General features: G+C 38.9%; 1 protein-coding gene across 1 annotated transcript in view; it reads right to left on the bottom strand.

Annotated features, from left to right (window-relative positions):
* The window catches only part of PHF21A (PHD finger protein 21A), a gene marked incomplete at its 5' end in the record, with an annotated part of 28,033 nt that overhangs the window by 3,354 nt on the left and 3,904 nt on the right, over positions 1 to 20,775 (bottom strand). The window contains 11 exons of the mRNA XM_010291917.1: positions 172 to 275; positions 602 to 677; positions 2,301 to 2,456; positions 8,943 to 9,106; positions 11,550 to 11,610; positions 12,055 to 12,134; positions 12,954 to 13,005; positions 14,106 to 14,204; positions 15,805 to 16,101; positions 18,674 to 18,760; positions 20,540 to 20,775. Of these exons, the coding sequence (XP_010290219.1) occupies positions 172 to 275; positions 602 to 677; positions 2,301 to 2,456; positions 8,943 to 9,106; positions 11,550 to 11,610; positions 12,055 to 12,134; positions 12,954 to 13,005; positions 14,106 to 14,204; positions 15,805 to 16,101; positions 18,674 to 18,760; positions 20,540 to 20,775 (1,412 nt within the window). The remainder of the gene's footprint in view (positions 1 to 171; positions 276 to 601; positions 678 to 2,300; positions 2,457 to 8,942; positions 9,107 to 11,549; positions 11,611 to 12,054; positions 12,135 to 12,953; positions 13,006 to 14,105; positions 14,205 to 15,804; positions 16,102 to 18,673; positions 18,761 to 20,539) is intronic.

Here is a 20,775-nt window from a genome sequence, read left to right as displayed (position 1 = left end):
ATTCCTGCTCCCCAAAGTCCTGAAAAGCAAAGGAGTGTGCTCACTCAATTCTCAGTAAATCCAGTGGAAGACAGGTCTAGTACATGGAGTCACTCTACAGTTTGCTCTCTGACATTCTGCATTCTGGCACCAGAACACAGGTGCAGAGTTATTTGGAAGCAAAATACTCACCGTTATAGAATTGCTGAGCTGTTTGACCTTCTGCTCTAGTTGTTCTCTTTCCTGTTTTAAATCTGAACTCCATTTAAGTAGTTTCTGTTTTTCCTCTTCTTTTGCTGCAAAACAGATTGTTAATCAGAATATTTAAAAATGTTCCTGTTACAACAGTGGGTAGAGGGTCTAAACTGCTTCATGTAAAAAGAGGGTAATTGTGTTTAAAGTTGATTCAACAACTTGTGCACTAAATCACCCCCAAAATTTCACCCACATACACAAGCATCACAGAAAGCTTAACAAAACTTTAGGCTGCTATTTTCACTTCACTAGTGATTAAGGTTCTTCCCCTCTAATTTCCTTCTGTAAATCCACTCTATCCCATTCCCAAAATAACATCTTCCATTATTCAAAGTGAAACAAAAGTGTTGTTTCTTCATCTTCCTACCTGCTTTATATGCAATATATGAATGAACAATTGCTAAAGTTCCTGGCCACGGGATTGCTTCTTCCTTCTTTAGCATCTGAAAGAAAAGTGTTTAGAAATTTAGCTGGTACACAATCTACCTCTAAGAAAGCAAAGAGAGAGAAAGAGGAAAATACTGAGGATTTTCTTTCATGGCTATCATTAGCCTCACCCTTATTAACACGTTAACAAATCTGTTCTGAGATTTAACAGAGGGAATTATTCACAACTATATTGTTGCTCCCACAAAGCAGGCCTGTTTCTTACAAATGTCAGCATTTTCTCAAATTCCTTCCATAGCCACAAATAAAGTCTACTAATGAAATTGAACAACTTAAAAGAGGAATGAAAGGATAATATATCTGAACTCAAACTTGCCAGGAGACATAAACATTATTTCACAGTTCAGACAAATTGCTGATCTTAGTTGTTCTGAAACAAAAGTTTTCATGGCACAGAACAGCCTCCAAACTATCTTCAAACATCATACTTCCTGGCTAGTAAAACATGAAACCGTCTGATGTCCCCTTCTTACCAGAATCATCTCAATAGAGCTGTCAAATCCTTTTTATAAGGCTAAGCACCGTTTAGGTCTTTCAGATCCTTCCTACGTATTCCTTCCTAACAAACTTTATTTTGAGAGGAAAGACATGTATTTTCAGTAAGTGAATCAGAGGCATGTCTCAGAAGATAGAGGACTTGGTCACTTTACAGCGAAACTACTCAGACACCCTCCACCCCCCATTTTGTGAGAACCTATCACAGAACAACGAAGAGGAGGGATAAGGTGAGAGTAAGCAAGAACAGTAATAGGGAAGTGGTAACACTCCCTCCTCTCTCGCAATTACTGACCAAGTCACTTGAGTCTTGCATTTTCATTCTTCTGAACAGCGTATCGTACATCAGGCTGTTTTCTTATATTACCATTTGGCTAACTAAACGTCATGTTGGCAACCAAGCAATAAGCTACATTAGAATGCTAACAGCTTCAGGCTGCCAATCATCAGCAATCCTTTACAACTGGAGTTCCATGTAAGGGTTAGGAATACAATAGTTTACTTCTTTGTCTTGTAATCTCAATGCAATTATAAACAAAATATTAAAAATATAACCTGTTCATTTCAATTGTGTACACTCAGAGAGGGATCTGGAAGGAAGAACCACCAATCTGTTCGCCTATCGTCATTATACTGATGCTAGATGATATTATGAAAGAGATCACTGAAGACAACTTCTCTGATGTTTGATTTATACAAGCAAACAGGGACTTTTGCTCTATCTGTCAAGGTAGGCTTGTGCAAATGTTTTATTTATTTGTCTGGAAGAATATACTGATAACTTTTGAAGAAACAACGAGCTTAAGATGAACACCAAAATTTCTATGGGTCATAGAGAATCTTTCACAAAAGTTTGTGTGCTTTGGCCCAGAAAAAGAGCAAAACCAGAAGGGTAACAAAGACAAACCCCAAATCTGGGAAAGACCTCACAGTTTTGTATTTGCACGCATTCCAACAGAGGTAATTCAATCAAATTCACACAAGCCTTATTACAGATCAAATACATTTGCTCAGTGTCAGGCTGTCTTGATCTATGCCAGACAAATGATCTGGTTATTTTCTTTAACACTGAAAAAGTCTTTACAGTGCACTGTATATAATTCTCCCTGTCTGTCAAACAATACCTGGTCTTGACATTTGGGACAGATCCACATGCCCTTGGGAATGGTTTTCAGAGGCGGGTCCAGACAGTCCAGGTGATAAACACGTGAACATGTGTCACACATCAGCAACTGCCCGCTTTTTCTGCAAACACTGCAAAAATCCTCATGGATATCGCCCTATGAAATTGAGGGGAAGGGGTGTGGGTGAGAGAAAGAGAGAGAAGGCAAAAAGTGAGCTTTGACCTTTAACATCTACATCGTAGTTGAATGCAAAGTTTACAGCACAAACTATTTCTAAGGGGATTCCAAATGGTCAAGTGAATGCAAAGTTTACAGCATAAACTCTATCTAAGGGGATTCCAAATGGTCAAGCCCTTCTTAGGCTGTGAAACAGGAGAACCAGGCAGGATGTCAGAAACACTGACATCTGTCTTCCCAAACAGTCCCTTTGTCCTCACAAGTCAGAATGTTACAACAAACACTTATTACCAGAGCTTCTCTTAACAACTGCTACCCCACAGCCTTTCTTCTTTAAGATTCCCCCTTTACCCTGCTTTTTATTTTTGCCTAAAGTGATGAGCTATCCACTTTCTTAACCCTTCTCATTTCTGGATGTAAGCACAACTCCACTTCAGGAATGCTGATAAGGCTGTCTCTTGCCAGTAATAGTATGTAAGAAATCCCAGTCGAATGCCTTAAAAGAACACTGTCAAATATTTAGGTCACCTTTAAAAATGAAACTGGAAGGAAAAGGTGTTGTGCTTGTAAGTGAAAAAGAACAGAATGAATTATGTTCTGAGACAATTCTTTTTACTTCACTTAGGTTACCTCAAGTTGAACCAAAAAAGCTGTGACTCAAAATTTTGTCATTCTCTATAGACAGTGGTTTATGTTTCATCACTAACACAGGCTGCGAGCCAGGATGAAGGAATACCAAGAGAGATTTTCTAACTAAGGGTTTCTTCAAGAAAGAATTGAAAACATTATTGGCAGGGTCTCTTAAAAGAACTAGATTTAGTCACCATCAGAGAGAATTTTCTTCTATAGCCATTAACTTCCCAGAAAGGGAGATCTTAATTCTTGTCACTTTTTCTTCTCTCTCTCTCTCCTCCTGTTACTCCCATCTCATGCTTGGAGCAGTGGTGGTGGTTTTTTGTTTTTCTTTGTTTTTTTTTTATATTTGAACAAAGAGGCATGGAAGAAAGATGTCTCAGCATTCACAGAGGAGGAGAGGGGCACCCCAGCCCTCTCCCCTCACTGCCGGTGGGCTGTCCTGGCAACTCGACATACTCAAGGCCCCACCTGGAGTCTGAAATACGCACTTCTCACCGACTTCAGTTAAAGTTTCATGCACACACACCAGATCTGCAAGATCGTGATCTTAAGATGTATGTGTTGAGTCAAACCACGTGTATACACTCCCCCTGCATGAAATATGAACGTGTGCAAGGTTTCATTTTGACCTGTACAAGTCTTTTCACATGTGTGAGTAAGTTCCATCAGTTTGGAAGGATAGCAAATCTGGCTGTGCACTTACACATTAAGTTGCCAGGCAAGAAAAATGACACTAATTTCTACTATGGATAAAATATTAAACATATTAGAAGAATGACACACAAGCAATCTGCTCAGGTTTCTACTTCCCGGCTCTATTGCTGATGAGGCCTTTCTTCAAAGGGAAGGCTATTCTTCTCTTAATTCCCAAGGTTAGCACTGATGTCATGTTTTGTAAAGGATCACTCTTTAGTGAATTTTCAGGGATCCCGTAACTCCCAGGATCATTGAGAGCTGGGTTATGGTATTACTTCATCCTTGAACACCAAAGAGTGCCTCAGTGAAGAATTAAATGAGTGACATTTCATGCCTCTTGTGAAGTGGTCTGTGTAACCAGGCTGGGAAGAACTTTTTTCCCTCTATCGTGAGCACAAGGAAAAGGCAGCAGGCAGGAGATGTCATAGAAGCTAAAACAAAATTCTCTGCAACCTAAGGAAAAAATGTAAGAGGAAAATTCTAACATTTTAGAAGAAAATTCTCATTCTAGAGAATTACATGTGTTAAGATGCTTTGGTTGCCACAGCCTACATGATGGCAGTTGGTAACTGGCTGAGGTGCAAAATTCAAATTGGTATGTTAAAAACCAAACCTGTTTTGTCTAATACCCTGCAGAAAGAGACCTACACAAGAGGCACATGCAGTTGCTTCTTGAGGGGGAGATATTTAGAAATTTAGACCCAGAACCTTCTAAATTCAGCTGAATGCTGCAAAACCTGAAGTGATCCAGCTGGTCAGCATGCAGTGTGGCTTGAACGCATTGAGATGACAACACAATGCACAAAATCCACAGTCCTGTTTTTGGTAATGCAAAATTCAGGGCATTTCCTCAGATGTAATAACGGGCTTTACTATAATCCCAGCCACTGTCTGATTCCAAAGTGATGCCCCAGGTTTTATGGGCAGTTAATAAATACATGCATAAAGGGGGGCTGGATTTCATATGGTGACACGCACCCCACTAATCTCAGCTTCTGGACCAGCTCTGTGAAGGCTATAGGCAGCCAACTTAGGCTACAGCAGAACTCACTGAGGCTGCTCTAACACATGCTACAGGCTGAAGAAACTGAAGAATAATTTCAGGACAGAGACCATAAAAGGTGATTTAGCATCACTTTTTGCTCTACTTCCTCGGCACCTAGAGATTAGGAAAATAAATGAAAGCTTTTTGGACAGCTAATGGTTGTCTTTATAATTATAAAGTGTCTAGAGCAGCAGGGCCTGGCTTTAGGTGATAGAACTTTAAATACAGTATCAAATCAGAAATATATGTAGTATGTGTGTTTGAATATGTACGTCTCACTGGAGCAACACAGACAAATTAAATATTCTGCAACAGGAATTGTTCATGACCTTATAATTAAAGATGGTCATAATGTATGGTGTGAATTATCAGAAGCAATAATAGATTTGGCATTTTTTAACTTTTATGGGCTTGACTTTGCAATCTGAATGTTCTCGAATGCTCCTCTCAATTGAAACATTGTTTTGATATAAAAAGTTTACTAATAAAAAGGCATTTTGTGATCACAGACTTGAACCATCACTAGAATAGAGATTTTTGCACTATTCTTACTGCTGAGTAATTGCCCTTCAAAGGCAACTGTGATGTTCCAGGTGCATACGCCACTAATGTGTGAGGGAGAATCACACATAACCAAGTGGTTCACAGTCAATTGCCAAATAGAAAAAAGAAAAAAAAAAAAAAGAGAGAGAAAAAGGGAAGTTTTGCTGAATCCTGCCCACTGCCTTACTTTTTTCCTTTTCCCAGGTTTTACTCCTACTTTCTACCCCTCCATCCTTATCAACAACTCCATCTCAAGTTTCTGCTTCATCCTCCCTTCAACATTTATCCCTGTCATTCAGAGAATGACAATTCAGGAGAAAGGCAAGAAGGCCGTTCTGGGCCATGGCGCCTGGTGCCAAGTGCTTGGCCTGGTTTGTAATTTTCAAAGGCTGGATAAAGACACAGATTACTCAAGTGCCAAATATCAAATTTCCATTCTAAGCCCTATAGCAATTAGACCGTGTCAGCAAATTAATACAAAAATATTTTAAAGATGGGCAAAACTGCAGTTTTCTTCTGTATCTGCCTGAGGAACTGCTGAATTGTTTTAACTGAGACTTCTGAAATAGCTTTTTACTTAGGCATGCACTTGTCGTGTTTTCATTTTTAAGTCCCCAAAAGCTGGAGGCTGTAACTACAGACAATATTTTCTGTCCTATCTAGAATAAACAGACCTTTCTATATTCACATTATCTGCTAACAGTGTAGTCCCTCTTCAACATGACATGTACTGGCCTCACTGCCAAAAGAAGTGATCCTGCCTCCTCTATATGCCCAGACACTCATTTCTGTCCCCTGCATGAGGCTGGCACAAGAACGTTTGTGTCTATAAAATTAACCAGATTAGGGCACGATCTTGGCTAAGACTAATTTTTAGCTATGCCAGTTCCCTTATGCAGATCACAATGTGGCCTCAGATATATCTGTGCTGGAACAACATAGGAGGCATTTAAGGGATGAGAAGAGACTGCTGGTGACAGTTCTTCTCAGTGGTAGCACTGGTGATGAACTGTGGCATGAGCATTTCAGTGCATACTGTATTTTACATCTAATTAAGCTGCAAGCTCCTTAAATGCCAAAGACCTAATTTTCCTCTTTGTCTTCACCTCCAGCACAACTCCTACTGTTGGTGTTTAAATATATAGTACTTTTCCAGCATTATATAGCACTTTTCCAGCAAAGGACGCTAAAGGTTTTTACAAGTATTGCTAAGTTCTCAAAACTCAGATGGGAAAAGGAAGCACCATGTCAAATGGATAAATGGGGGGAACCGAATCACAAAAAGGGGATGTGACTGGCACAAGCTTATACAGCAATTTTATGAGAACATATTAACAGAATACTACCTTCCAGCTCATGATAGCAATGGGAAACCACTCCTCCCTTTATGCTTAGCAAGATTTATAACATGTAATGACAGAAGAACAGATTTCATATTTACTTCCTTTCCAATATTTTGCTGTCTCTGAAGGCTCACATTTTTTTAGTCTATTTTTAATTAAAAATATTTTATGAGCACTTCGAAATACATTTTCTACTTGTACATTTTCTACTTTGACATTTTATTTTATATGGAATTCAATACTAAATATTTCTGAAAAGTCTACCAGATTATCTCCATTGATAGTGAATATGCACTGAACGGGACTTTGGGATAAAATTCTTTCAAAAAATTAAACCCACAAAAATATTAGTGCTGTTGCATACGTAGAAATTAAATGACTTGTCTGGAAACATGTTAAAGGAGATTTATATATGATTCTAAAAGGGAAACAGTGCTGCTGTGCTATATTATCATATGCTCAGGTAAGAGGGAGTGTTAATTACCTGCTGTGTAATCTTCCACTGTTTCCTTTAAAATACTTCTATTTTCATTAATTAAGGAATATTAAAGCAATCCAGAACCTAGGCCTAAACACTATCCAAATTCAGAAAATTGAGGGCATTCAGAACTAGATTTGAACGCTACAGAAATTCTGTATACACACAGAAGTCAGAGATGGAAAAGACCCCCACCACATTATCCAGCCCTTCTCTTGGGGCCAATGTAAAAAATGCGCTCTCTAGCACGTTTGCTAGTTGTTTGTACTGCTTACTTTCCACCCAGAGGTGGAACTGCCCCACCTTCTCCCTAAGAGGCTGTTCCACAGTCCCGCTCATTTGACTGTCAGGAAAGGGTTTTTACAGCCAAATGCGATTCTGCTCTCAAAAATGACTATATAAAGGAGAACCTTTTAATTTCATATACATATTCCCTGGGTATCAGAATTGCATCTATTTACTTCAGTGACTCACACACACTTGTACTATTTCTATTCCTGTTACCTCTGCGAACAAATACAGTTCAGAGGCAAGAAGCTGGCTTCTGTTCCCTATGGCCAGCAGAACTGGTCTCTCAGTCTATGTACTTTCAGTGGTGGGACTGCGTAGATGAAAATAAAGTGTCCCAACTCTTCCTTAAAGCCCATTTCAAATGGTTGGGCCTCAACTGTATGGGATAATACGTTTTTTTAAAGAAGTGGGGGTGGGGGGAGGAGGGGGAAGAGACCACTCTGACTCAGATTGCAGAAGGAGTTTGCAGCACTGGTATGAAGAAATAAGCAAGCGCCTTTTTATTTTTAAACTGTGCCCAGTAAGTACTAGTCATTAAAACACAAGCACTTTACTGGAAGCACACTACAACTCCTGAGAATTCTTGTGCAATTAATTGTTTCACCCATACTGAACAGTCACAGTACACTTTCAGAAAAACCATAGTGTATAGTCCCTTCCTTAGTCATTTTGGACCTACACAACGACTCAGTCAGATTCTTTCCACACTATTTACCTTCTAAAGTTTATGCATGACTTTTAATTTTTTTCATCATGTTTTTGCAAGAAATAGAAACAATGAAAGAACGGGATAGTTATCAGCAACTTAAAAAAGGTTGTGCTTTGAGTAGCAAATCTTATCTTTGGATTAACTTAAAATAAAAACACTTGATTCTTTATAAATTGTAACAGCATGACCAGATTTCACTCAAGGCAGATTTTGTGCTCTGACCACAGAGGTGATGTATTTAGGTATGCCAGTACACCAGAACTGCCAAACCAGTGCTACAAACACTGCTCTTGTCTGTTCTGCATGACCCAAGCAGTTTCCCTCCTTCTCTCATTACAGAAACACCACAACTTTTTGTTATTATGGTCTGTATGTAATACTTTCATTCTCCCCTTCCCCCTTTTTCATGGTTGACAGATTCAATTCAGTCAGACAAGATCTCAGACACTGCACAAAGGAAATGAGCTCATCTAGCATGCCTGGTGCCTCCCAATGTTTCAATGCACTGAAGGAGCTGTTATAAATAAAATCTCTACAGGACAAGAACATAGGTGCAGGAGGAAAAAGGGTGGGTGTTAAAAGAATGCCGAACTGTTTCACTGCACTGATTCAGGGCAAATGATGAGTGAGACTAAAGAAACAAAACCTGCAACGATTTTCCTTGTGGCTCTTTCTGCATGTCTTTCTAAAAGTAGATTTCTAACCCTCCCCAAGAGTTACTTACGTCTGTGGAGCTGGGGCTAGGCAGGGACACAGGCTGAACAGCTGCGGGAAAAGTAAATGTGGTCTCTGTCTTTTCATTTTCAGGGGAGTCAGGATAACTGGACAGAGGGGACGTGGGGGTCAAAGCCCCGAACCCCAGCACCGTGTTGTATTTAGGTGGACGACCTACATATTAACAACAGGGAACACAAAAAAAAAAAAAAAAAAAAAAAAGAGAGAAAGAAAGGAAAAATGATCTTACATACCTTTGGCCAGTGGTCCTCATTGGCTAGCGTGAAAAAGGAAATGATGTAGCACAGAGAGGAAGTTAATATAAAAGTTACAAGTGGAAGGACAGAAGCAAAGATTTAAACATTTTTTAGAAATCTTTAAGTAGAATTTTGCAAGGAAAGAACATTTAAAAGATGTATTTCAGAAGGAAATAGAAATAAGCTCTGTAGAGGGTCAAAGAATCACTCCCACAAAAGCAGCGTGGGGACACTTGCCACTCCTAGAAATGAGGCTATTCAGTTTTTAGGGAAAACATGTTGGCATCAAAGCTAGATTGAAGCTACAATAACTACTGTTAAATCCTTTCTACTGTTATCCCACACCTCCCTATTTTTCTAGTGCCAGCATAAATCTACACAAAGGTGAAGCCCTTTATCAGAGGCCAACACTCACCAACCCCCTCCTTTTCTTGCCCTTTTCTTAAACCCATTCACCCACAGATCAGCACTTTCTACTCTACTGGTACATTTTTTAAATTAGGCTACCTCAGGAACAGGTCCTGTTGTCTGACCCGTAACACCAGCACTATGGTTGTAACCTACCACCTTCCACTGTAACACCACCCCCCAATTCTGTATTTTTTCTTAGACTTTCTCAGTCAAGTGGGTTTCATTATTCACAACTCCTATACGCTCCTTTAGACTAGCAGAAGTGCAAAATGTGTTCGTAACAATTTTGCTAAAATTACGTATGCAAAGCAAGACAGCAAAAAAAACAGTATGTAACCATCATTTCTGCCTCCCTTCTCCAGGGTAATTTATGGATATGTAAACATAAAGGAGTTAGGATCTAGGAATAATTCCCCAGATCTTATGTTTACAGATTGTCAGTCTATACCTATTAACATGCTAAACCTTGCATTTAAGGTCTGGATATGTTCCAGAACTAAGTATGTCCTTGGAAACGGATTTCTGATAGTGATGTCCATGGCTGAAATTTCTGACATGCTCAGCACCATCTAGAATTAAACTAAAGCTCTCAAGGGCACATGCTTGCATAAGCTTTTCACCTAATATATTGCATACTAAATCACAAAACAAATGTATACAACCCCATCTTTTGTCAATTGAAAATGTGTGCTACTAATTTGGTGCTGATGCAAGCTTGGTACAGGCTCACAACAGGGTGTGAGAAAAAAAAGAGTATAATAGCAGTCAGTGCAAAAACAGGCTAAAGAGAATATCAAGTACAAGAGCATGCAATCATTTTCATTGATACAGTAATAGTTCACAATGAGTTATAAAATAGAATTAAGAAATCATTACTAGAAGAAGGAACATTTACTTATCCATAGACTAAATGCTCTCTCTCTATAAAATCTACATCATATCATCTTAAAAAATACATTTAATGTTATTAGAAGATGGCAGTAGAGACTGGTGTCTTTTATTTAGAAAAAGCATAGCTGCATAAGTGTCAGCTTTGCCACACTGCCTGCTGGACTGAAGAGTTTTATCAAGGAGAGCACATGTCAAATGAATATTTGACCTTGCAGCCATAAAACAAAGATAATGGAACTGGTTGGTGCTAGGCAGGGCTGTGTTTTTTTTTAATCTGATTGAATTACCTTTTTTTAGACAGCAAACTCAGGAGTAGAGAAGGTATTATGAGTCTTTAAGGACTGCAGAAAATCATCAAAAACCAGGGAAAGATTGTCATATGTGTGTGGTTGATGCCATGCACAAAAAATGTTAGGGTGTTCTCTCCTATGCTGTTCTGACTCATCTGTTTCACCATAATCGAAGTCTTAAAATTTCACCTGTTCTACGGAAGGATTTCTACTGAATAATACCACATACTTGTATGACAGATCATCTCTCATTTCAGGACAAGGGGCATTCTGGTTGCAGAAAATGCTTAGTATGAGCATGATAGCCTTTCTTGCTCAAGGTAAATCCTTTTGAAGGACCCATCTCTACTCCCAGTGGGGAACAAGGCTTTTGTCACACTAAGTTTCCTCTCCTATTCAGGGCACAGACACTTTTTCCACAACCACCTTCTTCTTGACAGTAGCAATACAATTTAGTTATTAACAAGAGGATCTTGACAGCAGTTTGATACCAGTAAATTATGTTCAAATATCTCACCTTTCACTTTGCTCTGTCTATGGTATTTTAATATTTTTTGGGGAGAGTGAAACTGAAATGAAACATTAAACTGCCTAATAAAACCTGCTATGCTCATCCCTAGAAGTCATGATCTTTATCTACCATGGAAATTTACTGGACAAATGAAGGAGAGTCATTCTTTGTTTTGCTCTTCAAATCAACAAGGGGACTGCCAATGGAAGATGGAGCAAGAGGCATACAGCAGGGAGACAGGTCTAAGTATAACTCACCTCTTTTACGTGTCCCGGGATGCATTGTGCTGTTCAGGTATGTGACTGCACTCTTCTTGCGCTGCAGGAAAGAATATAACAATTTTTGTTGGATAACATTTTTGGTAATAACTGTATGCAATAGCAACATCACAGTAGTACGAAGTGAGTCTGCTCTCAGAAGCACAGCTTCAGAAAGGTTAGCTTTTTACGCTCCTTCTGACACCCTGACTGCTTCAGGCTGATACGCAAGTTGACCTAATGGTAAGACTAACACACACTGACTGCCATTTAATGTCAGCTTTACATAGGAGAAGGCAGAAAAAGACATAAGTATTAGAAGAACGTCCCAATGTGTTTAATACTTAAAAATCTGAGGGTCATATCATTGCAATGGCCTTCTGAATTATAGATGATAGCTTGCCTGTCTAGTTAGGACTGAGATAGCTTAGGAGGTAGAAACATGGCAGAAAGACACACAAGCTCAGAATGAAAATACTAGCTTCCCCCAGCAAAAAATTAATACCTCAGGCTCAAAAACGGCTCCACTGTACACTGGATTTGCTGTTGTTCTTCTTTTCCTCTCTTGTCGCTTACTTTGGATTTCTTGTAAAACAAAGCATTCAGGTCAGAAAACAATGGCTCTCAGAAATTATACAAAGTCCTCAGAATTTAGTTTGCGTGTGAGGAGAGCTGTGAAGATTTCTACAGAACACCAATCATGCTGAATATAGGCAACTTTGTTATATTTCTAATTTCTGAAGGTTTGAAAACTAAGAGCTGACAAGGAATACAAATACAGTGCTCAACTAACTAATGAAATGATGCCGTCTTCTCACCAAGTACTCCACAACTAAGACATTTTAAATTCATGGTCAGTGTAATTGAGATTTAAAACAAAAAGCCTCTGGTAACCTTGTTGATACTTAAAAATACAGTACAGAAATATGCAAGCCATTGAAATATTAGGTTGTATTTCACTGTATAGGATTAAGGACTTTAAATTATAAAACCAATTATAATCTATTAACTCATTCGCTACAGATTACAGTCCCATGAAATCATGAAATAAATGAAAAATCCAGATGTGCATTAGAGTAAAATTATCCATGGTATAACTTTGTAGATATGGGGGTTGTCCAGAAAGCAATGGGATTGTCACAAATTTCTTCCCTACCATCGGAGCATACACCTTCTTCCCAACCACTGATCTCCACTGCATAAACAACTGCTTTGTTTCAATGTAATAAGAGGAATAAAAAATTATGCACAAGAAACCAAGTTAGATCAAGAGTACAGACATCCCAAATGTACTTTTGTGCAAGAAAATACTGCACTTAATACAGAAGAATTTTGAACCCGTACTTCCAATTCAGAATGGCCAGAAACAGGGAGCTCAAGAACCAACGTAGACATTTTTCCTACCTTCCAGATGGTCATGAGTAACTAGTCCCAGAGACACCATGAAGGCAAGTTTCTGTGAGGGAGGAGAAAAAAAAAAAATCATGACTTAGTCTAACCGTTAGGATGAGTTATGTCACTTAGGCTCTTTGAAGTCACTTGACAGGTAACTAAGCAACAAAAATGTAATTAGTAATACTTTGCTTCTATAAATCACTTTTCATTCATGCATGTCAAACTGCTTTACAGGTAGACAATAGTTCCATTTTCTAGATGAGAACCTAGGCTGAGATACAGGACATGCCAATCGTTCATGATCACAGAGTTGGTAGAGACAGGAACAAGAAAGCAGTTTGTTTGCTTCCAATGAAGCATTGAACCAACTATGTGACTGGCTCTTAGTAAATACCAACACAGTTCAATTGCCAGCAAAATACTGCTAGTTGAAGATCATTCTCCATATATTGCAAACTACAAGAACCAACTCTGGTTTACATGTGACATTTGCTAAGGGCTATGGCTTTCTTAAAGGATTCTAATTTTAATGCAGGAAGTGCACAGACATGTAAAAATCAGAATTTCTACTGACAACAGTTAACGCTCACACAGCAGTCAGTTTGAACCCATCTACAAAAACAAATGTAAGCATTTAGCTGTAATCAGTTCCAAAGCTCTGCATGGCAGAAAGGCTTTAAGAAATAAGCCATTTTGGCCACTCTTTTCCCCCCAAACCAACTAGACCTAAACTGGAATAAAACCCCGGCAGAATAGAAAATAAATGATTCTTTCCATCCTGCTCACCAAAGCAGAAATATTTTATAAAGCAAAATAAAGACATTTCTCCAGCATTAAAAATAACTCCAGAAGTCTAAAATCTCAAAGTAATGGAAATCAACACTGTAATCTAAGCCGCCTGGTTGAAGGAAGTATCAGAGGGAAGTTATGATCTAACTTACAAAAGACTTAGAGGTCAAATGCATTCCAGGACTGTAAAATGCAATGCATTATATATATTTAGATTTCTTATTCTGTAGCCTTATCAACTACTGCTGTCCAACAGGAATGCGTGGAATGTTAAAGTTAAGGAGTCTTGAGGGAACAGAGGGGGAAAAATCTTTTCTGAAGGACAGTGTTTCCTTTTTTCCTTAAAAGAAAGCTCTGGGTGTGTTCTGATACCTGTGGATTTTCTTCTCGTTTTGGCTTCGGTGCAGCAGGTGGAGTAACTGTACGACTTTCTGTTTGCTTCTCTTCTGCTTCCACATGTGGTTTAATAGTCTGAAAAGAAACAGTGTTTCTCTCGTTCAGTGGTAAGAATGACTTTTCTTACTTTGACTAATAAAGCAGAACAAATACTTTTGCAGATAGAGGAGAAAAACAGTTTAAAGCTGGCAGTGTACTAACAAAGACTTAATTGAGTAATCTGACGTGCAAGGAATATTAAATAAAGTGTTTTCCTTTAACAAAGGATGAAACAGCCTTACCACCATTCCATTAAACCATGCAGCCACGCAAGCAATGAAAGTCATCCTTAAAAATTGACTCCATTACAGAAATGGAGTCAATCACTATACGGTATGGGAAAACTAATAGACACTTTAAGAAAAAACATCGCATTGAAGACTTCCAGGTAGAAACCATTCTGCATGGCACATGCATTTTGTACTTCTCACTCCTCAGTCTTCATATTTCATAGCATTATGAATGGTTCCAAAACTGTCTCTCTGACTCCTACGATCTCAGATGTTTCTGAAGCTTTTCTTTTCTGAAGTCATAATCTTCTGCAATGGTATCACAAACCCTGCATGACAATCCTCAGCCCATGGCATAGCTGTTGAGGCTACAAACTGAGTGAGATACGCTACAAGAGACAAACTTTTCCCCTTTATGATGCAGAGAAAATATACCGAAAAACTCATGTATCATTAAACCACCACCTTTCTTCTGTATGTTTTTCAATTGTTGAATTGCCAGTAATTATTCGAGGAGCAAACAAATATTGCTGACATCAAAAGGAAAAGGCATCAAAAGTATAGTATTGTAGCAGTACAACTTCAAAACATAAGGAAAAGGCACACATTGCTGAGTAACTTGAGGTATACAAGAACCTACTCATGAGAATTCATAAAGAGAACTGAGCATGAGAGTATTTTTCATGCACATAATTTTCACAGTCTCCACAGGTGACTTCAAAAGGAGAATGTAACTTCAAGGCATATTAGTCTATGAAAGTTATAAGTGAAATTTATACTACTGTTATTTATATAAATTACATAAATATTGTATGTTTTAGATAATGTATTATATAATATACTATATTACACTGTTACTAACATATAATATACAAAAGAGTTAAGTGAAACAGAAGATTGCTTTACTTGGACTGAATGGCAAGGACTCTCAGTTGCAATCACACTGACTAGTCATGTTTTATTTTACAAAAGTCTTTTCTGGGGAGAGACTTTAAAACTAAACACCTAGAATTCTCTGTTTCTAAGGGTCTCCCTTCCACTGAATCAATCCAATTTAGTCACGGGGAACTATCAGTCTCCAGAAGCTGAGTGAGGCTATTTTGCCTCCAACCACAGGACTAGTAGAGCCCTGCAATCTAACTTGCTTATGAACTACTGAAGTTAAGACAGTAGGGGAATCATAAAAACACTGAACCACGAGAGAAAGATTCCATTGGCCCATATTGAAGGAAATGGTATCTTCTACCCCAAGAGTTGCAAGTTATTCCATAATTTGTACTGTTGTTGGAACATGAATATCTCCAGTACCCACTGAAAATTTCTGCATGGTTGTCATCCTTTCCAAACCAGCACAGTAAAACAATAAACCCAGTACATTGCATTAGTAGACACTTTCTTATCTGTACCTGTTTTTCAATGTTTGGTTTGCTGATCTGTACAGTCTGAGGTCCAGCGAGCCTGGTACCTGGTGCTGCTATCACGATGCTGGTGAGCTGTGCCATAGGGAAGGTTTTGGCTATGGTTGCTGTCTGCCCGTTAACTACACGAACTGGATGTATGGAGTTCTGAGAGTTGGGTAAAGAGGTGGGTGTGAACTTTGTTGTCAACATCACAGGCCTCTGAATAAGCTGAGGAGCTGCAAGCATTGGAGGAGGTGCTGGGGCAATAGGAATGTTATTTTGGGCAACTGGTTTAGGTCGAACCTACCAAAAAAAAAAAGAAGAAGAAAAACAAGAGACGGATTTGTTCGTGTATCAGTATTTCAGATGAACTTTTTTACTAAGTCTTTCAATTCACCCTGTATAATCTGCAGCAGGTTGCTTGATTTTTTATAGAAAGTAATTTTTAGCATAGTGTCCTAAGTATGCTAAGAGAAGGAAAAGCCACATTTTCAAACCTACTTGCATAAAACCCATACATAACATTTGCATATGCAGTCACTGTCCCTGAAATGGTATTTGCATGCACAGACACTTATATTCCATGTTTATTGCCAAGTGCCGTATCTGTATCAAAATCAACATATTGGTTTTGCAAGCCAAAAAAAATCATGTAGTATTTACAGGCACAGCTGAGGCTCTCATGTTAGAAGTGTGTCTCAGGGCTTTATACTGAGCCTCCAAGAAATCATGAACAGTTGACTGTGCCCTGAAAAAAATAATTAAATTTTTCAGCAAATCCCTGTTACCTCTGTCAATTCTATATATAATTTAAACACCTGCACAATCAATCTTGCTAAGCAAAAAAATTTTCAAGATTATACATTAATCCCTCATTAGAAGTGCTAAAGGCTACAGGTAAATGCAGTCATTACTCCTTTCTTCTTTCACAAGAAAGAAAAGAGCCACAAGAATCTTCCAATACTCCACCATCAATATTTGCGTATTTCTTGCCCATTGTTAAGTTTGCACTTATCTACAGCAGTAGAATACATTACTCTGAAAATAAAGTCTTTTTCCTTATTTGATTCCTATTGTCCTATCTACCTTTAATACTCCATAATGCATTTTATCATGAAAACTAGGTCACATTCCAACAGATCTCACCATCCCCAAATCTTAATCAGATACCAGCCTATGCTTTCCTTTTTCCTTTTGTAAAAGATTTAGACTTTTATTCACAGCACCACACATTTCTTACAAATGAAATAGTTCCTGCAGTATGTTTTTTTTAGATGGAGAAGCAATCTGTGTCTTTCCTAAACCATGGAAAAAAAGTAAAACACAAGTTTTACTGCTCAGCTGCAAACAGAGTTCACACTGTTGCAATACGGAAATACTTGGGAACAATCTAGAGACAAGTTGTTTTTCCTTTTTTGCTCCTGAACAGCAAACCACAATTAAAGCAATTTAAGGCTTTGGGTGAGGCTTTGATTTTGCTGACATCCTGCAAATAGGATAAAATACGATTATCGCATGCAAATTTCATAATCCCAGACTCATGCAGGTTGGGAGGCAGCTCAGAAGGTCTCTAATTTGACTTGCTGCTCAGAGCAGGGCCAACACTAAATGCAGACCAGGTTGCTCAGGGCTTTGATGAGATAGGTCTTGTAAAACTCCAAGGACAGAACTTCCATAGTGTCTCTGGGAAGCCTCTTCCACTCTTAATTGTCCTCAATGAGAGAATTATTTTCTTATATGCAGCCTAAGCCTGTTCCAATTTATGATCATTGTCTATAATTCTCCTGCCAAGCACCTATGTCTCCATCTTCTTGTTAATTTCCTTGTTGATATCAGAAATAAGGCTGCTGTTAGGTTGCCCCCAAGACCTCTTCTCCAAACCAAACAAGCCCAGATCCCTCAGCCTCCCCTTGCAGGCTGTGCAGCCTGGAGAAGAGAAGGCTCCAGGAAGACCTTATTGCAGCCTTTCAGTACTTAAAGGGGGCCTATAGGAAAGATGAGGACAGACTTTTTAGCTGGGCCTGTAGCAATATGACATGGGGAAATGGTTTTAAACTAAAAAAGGGTAGATTTAGACTAGATATCAGGAAGACATTTTTCCCAGTGAGAGTGGTGAAACACTGGCACAGGCTGCCCAGAGAGGTGGTAGATGCCCCATCCCTGGAAACATTCCAGGGCAGGCTGGACGGGGCTCTGAGCAACTCAATATAGTTGAAGGTGACCCTGCTCATTGCAGGGGAGTTGGACTAGATGACCTTTAAAGGTCCCTTCCAACCTGAACTATTCTATGATTCTATATATTCCTGCCCCCCAGATATCTTAATGGCCTTCCCCCCTGGATTCATTCAAATTTATCAACTTCTTTCTGGTACCAGGGGGTCCAAAACTGCATGCTGTATATCAGATCCAGTTTTATGATTGCTGAGGAAAGCTGCATCATCTCTTCCTTTAATCTACTGGCTGCGGTCCTGTTGGTACAGCCCAATATGCTACCTTTGCAGCCAGGGTACACTGCTAGTTTAGCTACTGTCAATCAAGACCTTTTAAGCAGTGCTGCTCCCCAGCCAGCAGTCCCCAGCCTGTACAGGGGGTTAGTCCATCTCAGGTGCAAGACTGCCTTTTTCCATGCTGAAGCTCAAGAGATTTCTGCTGGCCCATTCCTCTATCCTGTCAAGGGCCCTCTGAATGTCAGCACTGCCCTCAAGAGTACTGACTGCACCCTCCAATTTGGCATCATCCGCAAACCTGTTGAGGATGAATTGTCCCCCCCACCAGATCACCAAGAAAGACTGACAAAAATGATGTTCACAGAAAGTATCTCCTATCTATGCTATAATTAAGTTCCTTCTTTTATTGTGCTTCTTTGTACACTCACCTGTGGAAGAAAATTTGGACGAGGAGTAAGTCTGGGAGGAGGGATGAACTGCGGCACTTTTATGGGCTGAGGTGTAGCCTGAACCTGCTATGAGAACATAAGAGAGTTCAGTAAGAGGAAAACAGCTTTGAAGTCGTTCACCAAAATCAACATCCTGAATGTATTTTCAGACCTGATGTCCCCAGTTTTCTACTCTGTAAATAATTTTTCACGGTAACAGGTTCCTCATTAGAAATGTATTAACGACAGAGCTTATCTTACTTTCCAGTTCCTACACCCCTTGCTTCATAAATTTAGAGTATCCTTCCTTCTAGTTCAACTGTACTAACTACTGTGCTCTGCAATCTAAAACCATTTCATCTCAAGATAATGAAACTCCTATTTGTTTTAATAGTTAAAAATTGGCTTTACCACAGACAGAAAATAATAACAGACTTTTGCGTCCAGCTATATGAACCCCTGGCCTTTCATACTGAATGGCATACAGAAGAATGAAAGACTATCTCACGCAAATAGAAAAGATCTAAAAGTTTCAACTCTTCTAGCAATATTAATGACGCTGTGAGGGGCTCTAAATACACAACTGCAAGTTTTCAAAAGCAGGCCATTCATTTGAAACAATTAAGATCTGATTTCAAGGCATCCTAAGTACTTCCCTGTCTAACTGAAATCAGTTTGATGGAGCTGCCACACGATAACCTCTGAATAGCACTACCAGCCACCCTAAGTTGAGTACTTGGTGAGATTCTCTAAAATTAATGTCCATGTTCCACCCTTCTGTACTTCTGTCTACCCACATAAGATTGCAATTTACTTCAAAAAGGTCTTGTACTGATTAATTAATGCTTGGAAAATATTCTGAGATTTTAACATTAAATTTGCTATAGAAACATAGATCATGGACTATTATTAAAACAGAATCACCTTCCCAAACCTCAGTAAGTTATTCAGCAAAGAAATGAAGCACAGACACAAAGGACAGATGAGAGTGGTAGAAAGGAAGATATGGGAAAAGAAAACAGTAGAAAAAACTCCACTCAAATAGTCTTCTCTATTCTGATTGCAAACATATGCCTCATTAGGAAGAAAAATTACTTCCATTTGCATTATTAAACTGCATTTTTCAGTAAAGATAAATTGGATTCATGTTTAGTGAAGCCTTTAACCTTTACTCCGGAAGTAAAATGTCCCGGTCATGATGCTATACAATGCCTGGTTTCCAGACAAAGAAGCCTATATAACCCAATTCTAAAACTTTATTTCTTTCATTTCTAGGTGGCTAACTATTCTGGAAAAGACTGCATGATGTAATCAAAGCACTTTCCAAAATATATGCTTAAAGAAATAGGTTCTGTATATGTGTATGAAAAAGTGGTAAGTGAGGACACAGTAGTGGGCAGCGTTAAGTGATGCGTCTAACACCAGAGACTTTATCACGAACGGGAATAAGAGTGATTGACTCAAAAAAATCTAAGATGAAAACACAAACTGATCCAATGAAGAAAGTCTGACATCTCCTTTACCAAAAAGAAGAGTAGGAATTCTGCAGAACACAGCCACATAAATTAGGTAGGGGTGAAACAATTGCTACTACCCCACGACTACCAATTACTAACAGGGGAAACTTGACACAGAGGTGATAATAGGACTAATTTAATTCTATAACGTAAAAGAGTAATAACAACCCATGTAGACAGCAAAAGCTTTTCTCTTAGACTATCATTTTAACAATGTCAACTAGTGAAGACTCACGACATGTCCCTACTATTCTTTCTGTGCAAAAACCTGTTCATTTATGTTTTTTCAATAACCTTCTCGTAAACTAAACCCACACACATTTGCAGGGCAAACACATGAAACGCTTACCAAAGTGACTGTGTTTTTTGCCACTATCTGGACTGCCTCAGCTCCTGGCCCAGTGACCTTATTTGTTGTCTGGAGGTTGACTGGTGCATTCTGCGCATCAGTGCCGAGGACTGCTTTCTGATTGTTGTTGATAGCAGTAACCATGGCAATGGTAGGTCTCTGACCCACAACAGAGGCAGGCATGGTCGCAGTTGCTGCTTTCAAGACGAGAGGTAGTGTCTTAGTGGTGATCATAG

Source organism: Phaethon lepturus, unplaced genomic scaffold (assembly GCF_000687285.1).
Source record: "Phaethon lepturus isolate BGI_N335 unplaced genomic scaffold, ASM68728v1 scaffold34797, whole genome shotgun sequence".
In the NCBI taxonomy this organism is placed as follows: Eukaryota; Metazoa; Chordata; class Aves; order Phaethontiformes; family Phaethontidae; genus Phaethon; species Phaethon lepturus.
This window is presented reverse-complemented; position numbering and strand designations above follow the sequence as displayed.